At 28.7% G+C, this 14,381-nt stretch overlaps 1 protein-coding gene across 1 annotated transcript in view; it reads left to right on the top strand.

Annotated features, from left to right (window-relative positions):
- Positions 1-14,381, top strand: part of nan (transient receptor potential cation channel subfamily V member nanchung) — a 54,217-nt gene that overhangs the window by 33,875 nt on the left and 5,961 nt on the right. The window contains exons 16-18 of the mRNA XM_075376876.1: positions 2,677-2,786; positions 2,970-3,151; positions 6,206-6,322. Of these exons, the coding sequence (XP_075232991.1) occupies positions 2,677-2,786; positions 2,970-3,151; positions 6,206-6,322 (409 nt within the window). The remainder of the gene's footprint in view (positions 1-2,676; positions 2,787-2,969; positions 3,152-6,205; positions 6,323-14,381) is intronic.

Raw genomic sequence — 14,381 nt, forward strand, 5'->3', positions numbered from 1 at the left:
GTAGATAAAATAATGAGACTGGTTCAAAAAAACTTCTTATTTACAATCCAATTATACACAGACTCACCTTTGAAGCAGTTCCCTTGGGAAGCCATGCAATGCTTCAAACAGTTTTCCCACTCTTCATAGCCGTGTTGGAACTCAGAATCCAGAACATTCTTCAGATGGTCGGTTACATTTTTTTTTAAAATGTTTTCTACTGTTCCAAATGGTGTCTTTTGAGGCATTTTTTTAAAGTCAGGAACAGGAAAACGTCACAGGGAATCAAGTCAGATGAATAAGGTGGTTGAGAAACTGCAGGAATATTTTTCTTTGCCAAAACTCATTAATTGAGAGTGCAGTTTGTTAAAGTGCATTGTCATGATGCACCATCCATTTGTCTTCGATGGCTAGTCTCACATGGGCAACTCTTTTCCACAGTTTTTCATGAATTACTCAGTAAACATATTGATTTACAGTCTGTCCCGTAGGCAAAAACTCCTTATGGACAGTGCCATTACTATGGAAAAAACTAATTAGCATGGTTTTGAGTTGCTGATTTTTACTTTTTTTGGGACATGGTGAGTTTGAAGTATATCACAGCTTGTTCTAGCACTTTGTTTCTGGGTCATACTCAAATATCCAAGATCCATCAGCTGTAATAACATTTTTTTTAAAATCAGGATCGGTTTCAATTCATCCAAGAAGATTGTGGCACACTTCTACTCTGTTGTTTTTCTGTTCAACAGTGAGGTTTTTTGGGACCAATTTTCCACAAACTTTTTTCATGTCCAATTCATTTATCAAAATGTTATGGTCTGTGGTATGGTTCAAATTCAACTGTTTTGCAATCATTCTGACAGTTAATCACTGGTCTTACTGTATATCAAGTTTGATTCACTCAACATTGTCATCATTTTTTGACATTAACGGTCTTCCAGAGCGTGGATCATCTGCAACTGATTCCTGGCCATCTGTAGATGCTTTAAACCACTTAAAAACTTGGAGTAACAGTGTTAACTCCATATGCCCTTTTCAATTTTGAAAAAAATTCTAACAGCAAAATTTAGTAGCATTCTCACTGAGTTTAACACGAAACTTGATTGCACAACGTTGCTCATAAGTAGTATATCTCATTTTTGTAACGTACAACAAAAACTCGTTTCTCAAAAAGTTGTTTACATCTCACATGGCAACACTAAACTAAAAATAATAATACCTAATATAAATCAGCTGTTCATATAACCATATGTTTACTAATAACTTTACAGTGTTGCCACTTTGGCTAACTACAAAAAATTAGTCTCATTACTTTATTTACAGATCTCGTATGCCTCTGTAATGTCCACAATTTGATCTATCCTCTCTTTTAAATATTGGGCAAATCGCTGCATCCTGCCATTCCATTGGCAGATCATGTCTTCTTCAGCACAAATTTAATAATCTAAGGAACCTGTTCCCAGGCCCACTGATGCACATCTACACAGCTCCAGCTTCAAGCCATCACATCCAGGTGCTTTCCTGTTTTTCATTTTAAGGCCTCCTCCAACAACCTTTGCTACAAAATTAATAGTCATCTATTCCTAAAAAAATCATCATCCATATCTATCAAACCAAACAGATCTACTTTCATATAACACTGTGCAACATTTGGCCCATGAGAATTTATTGTTTTACTATGTTAATTAATTCATTTAAAACTTACTAGTGTATTTCAAATTAATTAAAAGATTTAATTTTATAAAACCTACCTTACTCTATTGACAAGTTTTTAAATAATAGAATTAAGAAAAACTTAATTTTCTATATTCTTGTATAATGGATAAATAATTTTAATACCTGAAAAAATTATTTCATTTTGTACTTATTTTATTTGCTTGTAAAGACATATTGCTTTATTATTACTTCATACATTTATAAATTCATATTTATATTTGATATGTATGGCATGTAAATGAAATGTAATTATGTACAGACTACGGCCGACCATTCCTGAGTCATTTATAATTCATGTCATGCATATCATCCTTATCTTATTTGGCCATGGGGGATTGCTCATTGTTCACTAGTTGAATAGATTGCAACATACACATTAGAAAAATAAAAAATATTTATATTTATTGAATATTTACAATTCCACTTCTATATTTTTTTTAAATAATTTACTGCGAATGCTGGTCTTGTGACTCTGCCAGAGCATAAAAGATCTTAATCATATTAAGACCTTAATCTGAATCGAGGTCTTAATATGGTTTGATGCTTTTAGACAAATCCTACTGAAATTCCTTTTTTATCTATGAAGCAACAGATTTACCTTTTCACAATATAACTAATGTAATCCTAATTTGTAAAAATCCAAATGTAGTATTTATGTTATTAAAATAACCTGGAATAATTGTATGATAATTTAATGCGAAAATTTTTAATAATTACAAGTTGCCTTAGTAAGAACTTCAAAAACATTTTAAGTAAGAGTTAACTGATTCAAAATGTTAATTTGAAGCACAAATATTGTTTTTAAATAGGTTCCTTCTTAATTCAGTAGAAGGGAAATAGGTTAACGGAATTTAATTTCAAAGTAAAGCATAATCTGAGTGTTTTTTAATGTATTCCTCTTTTCACATATTTAAAAAAATGTAGGTTTTTTAACTATATTACTACACAATTCATTCATTTTTTTTTTTTATTTCATGTAAGAGGATTCAAGACAGTTGGACCATTCGTGGTGATGATATACAGAATGGTTATGGGAGATCTGTTAAGATTTGTTTCTATTTATGTTGTATTTGTCATGGGATTTTCACAAGGTAAGTTACTTTATTTTCATTTTTACACGGTTTATTTATTTAAAAATAATCACTAATTTTTCATTTTTCAGAAAACAAAAACGTTTTTAATAAAATTATAGTTTTCAGTCGAATAAATTTATTTGATTGTACTATCTAGAACTAATGTTATTTGTTAATAATTGCAGTCATTATTTTTTTCAGCATATTATATAATATTTTTATCATATGATAATCCAACTACTCCTGATGGTGTTGATGACTCGGCTTCTAATCCATTACCAAATCCAGTTGAAGCTGTTATGGCTATGTTTTTCATGTCTCTGACTAATTTTGGTGATTATTATGGAGCTTTTGAAAAAACTGATCATGAAATTGAGGCAAAGGTACTAATTTTTTTTTATGTACACATGAGTATTTATATAAGTAATAGATAATAAGGAAGATGTCAATGGAATGACTTTGTCTTTATTTGGAAATGATTCAATTAAAATTTTCACATCAGGCCACATTGGGAATGTTGAAAAATTGTCTGGTTCTTATACATATCTCTTAATTGTTATTAACAACTTGTTTACATAAGCTTCTCCTTACTAATTTTTGTTTTTAAAAATTAATAATTTTGAATAGTCAATTATATTATGTCTAAAAATTCCAAAAAGCTATCTTTAATCAAACCTGAAACCAGATGAGAAATTTAATAGAGCAATTTTTTAACAAAAAAAAGTTGTAATACTACACAAATTTAAAAGTATTTTTTCTACATATGAAGGGTACAGGAGAAAAAAAGGAAAAAGTCCATTTTTTCTGGATTTTGTTTAATTGCACACTGAGTATCTTAAAGATGACTTCAATATCCTGTTCATTTATTAAAGTAAAAAATGAGCTCAGTTGCAAGTACACATACGTATTGTAAAACCTCGTACAGACAAAGAACATTAGTCCGCTGAACATGAAAAGAGATTGCTAACTCTATATGTCCTTCTCTGAGATTAGAATATAATTTTACGAGAATAATAGTTAGTCATAATACAAATAGTATTTAGTCAGCTCACGTAACAACCTACATAGCTATGTACATAGTTCATATTTGATCTGTTGTATGTGAATAAGTGCTATTTTTGCTATCATTCAGTTTCATTTTTGCTTAATTTTTAGTAACTTTTTTATTTTCTATTATTATTAATAAAGTAGTGGTGAAAGTGAAGAAAACTATAGAAATACTCAATTTTATGAAACATAAAAGTAACTGCTATTAGTAAAAGAATTAAATTATCGACAATGATTGCTGACGCAAACGAATAAATGTTTTGGGTCTCTTCCAATTGAAGGTAAGAACAGATTCTTAAACTTTTTAATAAGATAAATAGTAATGATGCTCAGAATTCTTATTTATGTGGGTTAGTAAGTACTGTTATTGTCTTGCAAAGATGTAGTCAGCAATATGTCAATGATTAAAATTTTTGAGTAACAAATTTTCATTCTAAGCACAACTAAAATTTAATGTCGACAAAAAGTTAAAGAGAATGAAGTATGCAGAAAACCATTTATTTCTATTCATGCAATAAGCTGAAAAAAATTGAATTCTTGCAAAAATCGATTAAATTTACTGGTAAATCTCCTAAATAAAAGAGGTAAACACAATAACAGCGCAACACTCACTAACTGAAAATACCGTTACTACTTTAAGAAATCCTTTTACACCATTTAAAGGCTGAATTACTCATTATATTATATTATATATGAGTATATTTATTGAATATTATTTTTTCAACACTTCTCTAATTTGTAGCTTCAGTTTTCATATGTATTACTAAAAATGCATTATTTTGATTTAATAATACTTTTCAATGGTATTAAAATTTTTTCATTTCATAACTAATATATTGTTTCATTATTGTATGTAATCTGTCAAAGGAAAAACAGTGTTAGTCCTCAATATAACCCCATTTTTGCATGTAAATTTTGTATAAAGGTAAAACGAATATTTTTATATTTTTCTGTGATCAATTAAAATTTATTTCTATTGAGATTGACATTTTTAAAAAGCATTAATTATTAACAGGTTTCTGTAAAATAAATTTAACAGTTATAAATTTTATATGAAGAAAAGCTCTTTTGTAAAATTGACAAAATGTGATTAAACCCACTTTTCCTCTGTACCATACATATATTAATGTCTAAATTATTTTTAATTTTATATATATTCTATAAACATTTTTTTTTTGAGAGAGAGAGAGAGAGAGAGAGAGAGAGAGAGAGAGAAACTATAAATTACACATTCAAAACTTGCCCTAATCCTATATGTAAAAAGTTATTGAATCAATAAGAATAAAAATCAAATCCATTTCATACATTTTACTTCGTAAAATATAATGTCAGTTAGCAAAAACTGTAAGAAATTTTAGGGAACAAAAGGTAAATTGTAGGGCACATTATCTCTTCCGCAAGGATGTTTGTTATTTTTTTTTAAATTGCATTGCTCAATAGTGTTAAACTGTGTTGAACAACACACTTTAATACAATATGAACTTAAGCAAACAAATTAATAACCATTTATTACAATATTATATTATTCTAATAGCAAAGATTAAATAATCTTGTAAACCATTGCTAAAATGTATTTTTAACATATTATCTATCATCAAATCCTTATTTTGTCAGGAGTTATATATCTAGGTAGATAATTACTTCATTAATCAATAAAGTTTTTCTGATGACAGTTTTATATCTTGTGTGAATTTATATCCATTTGAGAAAAAGCAAAAAAGGTTTTAGAAATATGTAACATTAACTATCTAATAGCTAATTTTTTCTTACTGCATTCACCTAAATTAAATGGTTTTTTTTGGAGCCAATGTGGATTATATAGGTATCAACTATATTTCAAGTAACACCTACTTCAGTCAGGAATGGTTATTTTTAAAAATTTAGAAAACTTTTAAAATTCATTTCTATAACTGATTAAGAAAATATGTGTGTTAAGAAAAGGTAAAAATTGTTTATAATGGTAATTGTAAATATTATTGTTCTTTTAAAATAAGTGTTGCACATTAACAGAGTATTATAATGATTATACATGTAATAAATAAACTATATAGTGTTTATTGTGGTCTGTTGCTCATAAGACAAACTATATGGTTAAATCACTTTTAGAATTTTTAAGTGAATTTTGTACAGGTGAAAATTCAACATAAATTAAAAATGATTTAAAACAGGTGTTTCTCTTCAGATTTTTTAAGCAACATAAAATGCTAAATCAGAAAAGTGATTTAGTAATAAGATAAAACCAACCTTAACTGTTTACAATAATATGAAACAAGTTGTTAAGCTTCAAGCTGATTGCCAAAGATGAAATTTAACTAATATAGGAATGACAAAAATTTTCCACAGTAATTTAAAATAAAAGAAATATCAAATTTTTTTTTTCTTTCTTACAGGTATTTTTTGTAATATACATGGCCATAGTTGCAATATTGTTAGTTAATATGTTGATTGCTATGATGGGTAACACTTACCAGAAAATTGCAGAAACACGTAATGAATGGCAAAGACAGGTATATTATTTATGCAATTATTTCTTGAATTCATTCTATCCATATTATTTATCTACAACTATTCTTAAATTGTTCAATAATTCTAATCCTAAGTTTTTTCTTTTATTGATTTGTTGTTAATAACATGTATATTATTTCTTAAACTCAGCAAAAAAAATATGATTTTAATAATTTATTAATTGTAAACCCTCATCGACATAATATAAATGTTTTTTTTTGCCAGAAAGTTATTAATGAAACTTTATTTTTATGAAAAATGTTTCCTGACAACCATAAGGGTTGTAAATTTAATTCCACTGCACCACATTAACAAAGAATGCTACATTAGAGTTAACTGTTATTTAGTTTTTATAAAGAATAATAAAAACCCCAAGGTATAAAAAATCTATCCAAATATAAAAAATAAGAAAGAACATATTTAAAATAATTAAGGTATATTATGTAGTATATACACATAAAAATAAATTGCAATGTTTTTTATCCACGATGGTTGGTGATGATAATTATGTTAATCTATTGATTTCTAACAACAAACTGAACCGTATTTATTAAATGTTACTTTTTAAAGAATGATAACATTAAATTTTCAATCACTTTTGCAGCTATTTTCACATAAATAAATATTCACTTTGCAGCTATTTTTGACTGGTGCAATTGTTTTTCACTTTGATGTCCACTGATGTTATTGCTAATATTTTCTTTGATTTCCAAAGACATATATTTAGAATACAGTCAAAAATAGGAAGTTAGATTTTAGAATATTCAAAAGCATTAAAATGTCCTATCTTATATTTGGAAACTATGAAATTTGGTATTTAACATTTGTAGATTTGATATTACAATCATCTGTGAATTGATTGGCAAATGTTGGTTCTATTTAGTTATGGAGTGCTTTCAAGTATTCATTGATATTGAATAATTATGAACAAAAAACAATTTAATCAAAGAGACACAAATATATAAACTGAACTGCTCTGACTATACAACGTTCAACCATGGACAAACAGGATAGAGCTTCAGACAAAGATGCAAGCAATCTGTCATGGAAGAAGTTATACAGTGTCGCCCAAGTAAAATCTAAGAATTAAATTTATAACATAATTGTATATTTATATACTTAACATAAAATGAATATAGCTTCTGCATTTTTTATAACAGTCACCTAATTTTACACAGTATATAATTAATTCATTTCACATGTTCATTAAATTTACTCAGATATAGTTTATTTAAGATAAAATATAAAATAGAATAATCTGTACAAATTACTTCCTGCATAAATATTTCAAAATATAAAAAAAATATTTGGCATTAAGTTAAATCATTTTTTAACAGATCACGAAGAAATTTATTAATAAAAAAAATATTGTCATTAATATACTTCAAATTAGTTAGTGTAGACTGTAATTCTGTAACTCATACAGTTGTAAAATTTCTTGTAATAAAAAATGCAGACATTCCCGTCTTCAGGAGTTGCAGCATCATGCTAGCAAATTGTCTCCTGAGGTACACGACAAACTAAAAGAAAACCAAATCCACAAACAAAAATCTTTATAGAAAATTTCTGAGTATGCCACACTGATATATATCATTATGGTTTAGTATTTTTTTTCCAAGTGAAAAAGTAGTGATTGATGTGTGAGAACAGGCTCCACAAAGAAAATTATAGAAAAAACTTATAGCTTTGTATTATGGAAACTTGTAAACTCCAAGACTGTATTGGTACAATTTATTGTAATTGTTTTTAAGAAAAAGTTTAAATGAAATTGCAGCAAATGAAGCAAAACCAGTGATGTACATTCCAAAACAATAACTGCATTTTATAGTACTATTTATACATTTGTAGATGAATGATTGCATTTACTTAATATAGTAAATATGGTGTTATAAAAATATATTTAAATTATAATAATAAATAATAGTCTTATATTGTTAGACAGGATCTTAATGATACAACTTCATTAACAAAAAGGAAATTTGGTTTGCTGTGGGAAGGGGTATCAGTGAGGTAGGGTGGTGAGACCAATCTCAGAAAGAAAAATGAATATAGTTCTCACCTCAATAATGATAAAAATTACTCTTACTGCTTTTAGTTTTTTATATTTTATGAGCACTTTCTTAGTGATCACTACTTTATCAGATATTAAGATAGTATTAAAAATAGTATTGAAGATATTATGTTATGCTCTAGTATCAAAAGAAGTTCAGGGGATGGACTGAAGGGGAATCATGCTGGGAGAACAAAGCTCATACTAGTCTCCCATGGTCAGCCCCAATTAAACAATTTCTTCCCGGTCTAAAGAATTAGAACGCAGCAAATAATTCCATCCATAAATAAAACAAAATAAATATAACCGCCATTAAATAAATAATTCCCCGCACGATAAAAGAAAGATACAACAGTATGGATACAACAAGGTGGGTTCTCCTTTAAGCAGCATTTTATCAGAAATATTTTTGTAAAATATAAAGGATGTTATTGTACAAAACATTAAACATATTCATAACATAAAATTATAGATCAATTATGTAGATGATATTTTGGTCACTTTCAAAAACAAATAAATTTAGAACATAAAATAATACTTCATAAACTTGATTATTTTCAATTTAAATCATACATTTGAAATTGAACAAAATAACATTATAAATTACCTTAAAATAAATATACAAAGAGAAAATAATAAATTAAAGTTAGGAATTTTTATAAAACCTATAGAAACTATTAACAATATTTGCATACATCCATTCTGTCAAAAAAATTGCTTATATAACACCATGATTTATATAAATGATAATACAATATTAAAAAACAAATTAAATTTAATTAAATATACAGCTATTAATAATGGTTATAATATAATATAATAATAATTAATGAATCTATATCTTCTTCTGCTTGTTTAATTGTATATCCTTCAAATCTAAATGCTTTTGACAACTCTTTTATTACTTACTTCATTCTTATTTTTATCATTTGACAAAAATTTCTCTTGTAAAAATGTTATTTTTGTGTGAGGTTCAACATTAAAAACAGGAAAACTTGAAATTTTTTGTCTTAAGTGCTCAGCTGTTTTGTTAAAGATGCAGTTGAATTTTCATTATCAGCCTCACTGTCCGGATAACCATCAAATACTATACAGCTTACTGTCTGCATAATGATTGCGTACATAAGACAAATATTTTCTGGTGATCACTTCAATGGTACAATTTTTTTGCCAAACAACTTTGTGTAACAGAAATCCACCATCAATAACATGTATTACATTTTCAGTAGTTGGTAAAGCTTCATGCTAGTAAACTGATGAAACAGTTGTGATTTAATGTTTTTTCTGAAGCAGATTTATGTAAAAGGTGAGAGTAGTAACGGAACTGCATGCCCACTCGCCTCTCTTGTTTAGATCCTTTGGTACACTAAATTGTTCAACTTACATCAATACTGTACAAAAATAAAGTTTCAGGTCAAATAATGAAACATAGTTTCTTTTGTATTTTTTTCTGTACAATTGAATGGTGTAATCAGTTATGATTTTTTTTTTAATTTAAACAAATTATCAACAATTACTGAAAAATTCATTGTTACAAGTGTTTTTTGATTTTTTTTTGCATTTTTAAGCATGTTTTTGGATTTTTTTATTTTACCAAAAGGTGTATGTCAAAATAAAAAAAAGAGCACCAGTAGAACTCTGTACAATTATTTTTCTAAGTAGAATGTTTTTTTTTTAAAAACTGTTTTGGACTAGAATAAAATTAATATGAAACTTCTTGATTTCTTATCTAAAAAGATTTGTGGTTATTTAAGACTCAGAAAGGCATGCTTTTACCCAGCTTCGCCAAATTAAATTATTTTTGCGGAAATGAAAAATAAAATACGAAAACAAAGAAAAACCTACTTTTTGCATTTTTCTCGGAAATTTTGAGGTATGTTAAAAAGTTACCTCTACAAAAGTAGTAGATTTTTGCATGATTTACAACTTTTGTAATGTTTGATTTTTTGACGTCAACTTTCGCTAGAAATCGCAATAATATCCCCCCTTTTGAACCCTCCACCACCACCTCTCGCACATTTATTTTTTTTATTTATTATAAGCACCTTTACGATTTCCACTTATAAAAGACGAAGTAACAATTTTTTCTCTAAGTGTAATTTGGACTATAGCTAGTATTAATACTAGATAATAAACCTGTTTCCCGAAGATTGGAAAAAGTCGCGCTAATTGTTTTGGGATCTGGAATCCTGCGATTCGGAAAAAATACTTCATATCCTACTGCAGTAGCTGTACCATTAACAATACACACACCCAAAATTAATACCATATCAGCAAACACCTCTGTTATAACTAAGTATGGAATTATTTAATTGGCAAACCGATCACTTTCAAATTAAAAGTCACAGAAAATCTTCGTTAAGATAGCACAGTACACAACATCCGATATACTTACTATACATTACAGAACGACTTACTACCACAGTATTGCGCATTGTTGATCTGCTGTTATTTTATTGCCAATTTTGAAATAATCTTTCAAATAATTAATTGTATTTCAGTCATTAACAAAAAAAAATATTATCTGAGTAATTTTCATTTATTTATTTTACATTTTGTGTAATTTCTATTTTTTTTAACAGTTTTTTTTTTTACAAATCTTTTGAATCACCAAAAAATAATTCGGTATTCGTTTACATTAAATGAGTACTTTTCTGACAAAAGTAATAATGTACTTTTTCAAAATAAATTTAGAATTTTTCTAACTTTTTTTGTTTTATTCAACTTATCTTACAACCATTTTGTTCAGAATTAAATTCTCTATAAGCTGAGGGTTAAAGTTTTGTTTATTATCAATTTAATGTTGTTATTGAACGACAAAAAGCTGGGGTTTTTACCTCAATTTATTGGTTTTATCGGCTCTGGGACCGATTTTTTAGGTCATAAACCATGAAGAATCACTAATTTTGTGCTTTTATTAACGTCCTAAGAATTTCAGTACGACCTCATTTCCTGGGGTAGCTGAAACCCGAGCGAAACTTTTACTAACCGTAACTCGCAAACGAAGCATTTTAGGACATATATCTATATGAACTTTTTCACTACTTTCATGAGTAGAATAGGTTATGAAAGTCCCGGGAGAAATTCGTGATAGAACTGTATATACAGGTTATGTTAGATATAATTATCGGGGCATATGAAATACAACGCTCATAAACAATACTGAAAAAACAACTTATACACAACTCAACATTAACATCTGTAAAAATTTATTTACCGACTATCATTTTTTTGGTTATGTTTTGTAAAAAATCTATTCACAGCAACAGATACCCTTCATTCTTAAAAAACCAACTACAACGAAACAGGTACTCAAAGATGCATCATAAATAATAAACATATAAATCATTAAAAAACAAAATTATTTTACATTCTAAAACAAATTTTACACAAAACCTTGCTATGTCCTTGCCTATTAGCTTCACCCTAGCAAACATTTTTCTACTACTCTACATTATTAGTGAGTGACAGAGAGAATATCAGTTTTGCTATTTGTAGAAAAAATAAATAAAACAAACTATTGTTTCACTTCAGGACCCTCCTTTTTTTCTGCTCAACAGTAATACTGCATAGCAAACACATTTAATCAATGAAGAGAGTTGACAGCTCATTTTAATGAATTTTAAGTTAATGAAAATGGACAAAAGCAAATAAACTGTTTGCCATTTGCCCAGTAAATTACCTGTTCTACCAAATAAACTGTTGTTTTATCAAAACTAAATACACTCTAAGCTAATTGCTATGATCGAACAAATTCAAAGACCAAATCAATCTTATTCAAGAAAATAATATTATATTAAAGTGCAGAATAAAAGGGTCATAAAACTCAAATCTTGTGATAAAATGATTTCTGGTGTTCATTGGTGTCAACCAAAACATTCTGCAGCAAATATTTAATATTAAATATATTTAATATTAATATTTTTCATTTCAATATTAATAAAAATATTAAATGAAACTGTTGTTTTTAAATGCAAAAACAAGCAGTTTGTTAATCTAATGGAAAAATGAGTCAACTTGATTTTACCCAGCAGTATGTACAAACAGTTTTTTTTCAACACAGTTCATTTTCATTTGGCAGAAACAACAGAAAAGCCCACCCATAATGCTTAAAGACCACACAGAAGTAGACTGCAAAATAGATAGTGCACTCACTCACATAGAACAGTTGTAACAGGGCACTCACTAATACACTCCTACACAGAATAAAAATTAAAAAACTAAATAAATAGTTTCAGAGAGAATAGTTACCAAATTTAAAAAATCGTGAAATAATATGGTCTTCAGAAAATAATTGCAAAACAAATCAATATTTGCAGTATACTATCACAAAAAAAAACAACACCCTAGGAAAATATAAACTGACTACTCTAATCATAAAATTTTCCACATTGTCAAACCAGGATATAGTTTCAAAGAAATAACCAGTATTTAAAGCTCACTATAGCAACTTTGTCAACATTTGGAAACCATCTAATAGCCACAAATCCAAAAACATTAACAACCACCTTGAAGTTATACTTAAACAAAAAAGGATGATATCTTAATGCACTTGAACATTATGCAGTATACAAACCTACTACAATATGACAACTCATTCATTCTTCAACCACATTCTAAATACATGTCTAACTCAAAAATCCATCACCACCAATAATATCAATGATTTCAGAGAGAGAACTGCAACAACGGTAACAAAAGGTTACCACAAGAACCACTTAAAACATTATGAAGTATTTAAACAATCATTTATTCAATTTAAGATTTTTTTATTTAAAACAATTATAGATTTATGTAATCTACATATTATGTCCTCCTCTATGAATCATGAGACCTTGCCGTTGGTGAGGGGGCTTGAGTGCTCAGGGATACAGAGCAGCTGGACCGAAGGTGCAACCATATCGGAGAGGTATCTGTTGAGAGCCAGACTAAGGAATGATTCCTGAAAGAGGGCAGCAGCTCTTTCAGTAGTTGTTAGGGGGCGTAAGTCACAATGACTTAAACGGCCATATCAACATCACTCAGTCCTCTGAGCACTGCGCAGTTGAAAGCAATGGAAAACTACAGCTGTTTTTTTTTTTTCCAAGAAAATGTGGCTCTGCATTTTCAAAAGCAATAATGGAGGCGCCTTCCTTGGTAAAATATTCCGGAGGTAAAATAGTCCCCCGTTCGGATCTCCGGGTGGGGACTACTAAGGAAGGGGTCACCAGAAAAGTAAAAAATAACATTCTACGAGTCGGAGCGTGGAATGTTAGAAGCTTAAAAAAGGTTGGTAGGCTAGAGAATTTAAAAAGGGAAATGGATAGGGTAAACGTGGATACAGTAGGAATTAGTGAGGTTCGGTGGGAAGAGGAAGGCGACTTTTGGTCGGGTGACTTTAGAGTAATTAACTCAGCGTCAAATAATGGGCAGGCAGGAGGAGTAGGTTTCGTGATGAACAAGAAAATAGGGAGGAGAGTGGAGTATTTCAAGACGCATAGCGATAGAGTCATTGTAATAAGGATAAATTCAAAACCTAAACCGACAACGATTGTTAACGTCTATATGCCTACAAGCGCCCATGATGATGATGAGGTAGAATGTGTATACGAAGAGATTGATGAAGCAATTAAACACGTAAAAGGAGATGAAAATTTAATAATAGTTGGAGATTGGAATGCAAGCATTGGAAAAGGCAAGGAAGGAAATATAGTGGGTGAATACGGGCTGGGCAAAAGGAATGAAAGAGGGGACCGACTTATAGAATTTTGCACGAAGTATAATTTAGTAATTGCCAACACCCAATTTAAAAATCATAATAGAAGGATATACACTTGGAAAAAGCCAGGCGATACTGCAAGGTATCAGATAGATTATATCATGGTTAAGCAAAGATTTAGAAATCAACTCGTGGACTGCAAAACTTACCCTGGAGCAGACATTGATAGCGACCATAATTTGGTGATAATGAAATGTAGATTGGGGTTTAAAAACCTGAAGAAAAGGTGTCAGATGAATCGGTGGAATTTAGA

Source organism: Lycorma delicatula, chromosome 10, assembly GCF_047948215.1.
Source record: "Lycorma delicatula isolate Av1 chromosome 10, ASM4794821v1, whole genome shotgun sequence".
Taxonomy (NCBI): Eukaryota; Metazoa; Arthropoda; class Insecta; order Hemiptera; family Fulgoridae; genus Lycorma; species Lycorma delicatula.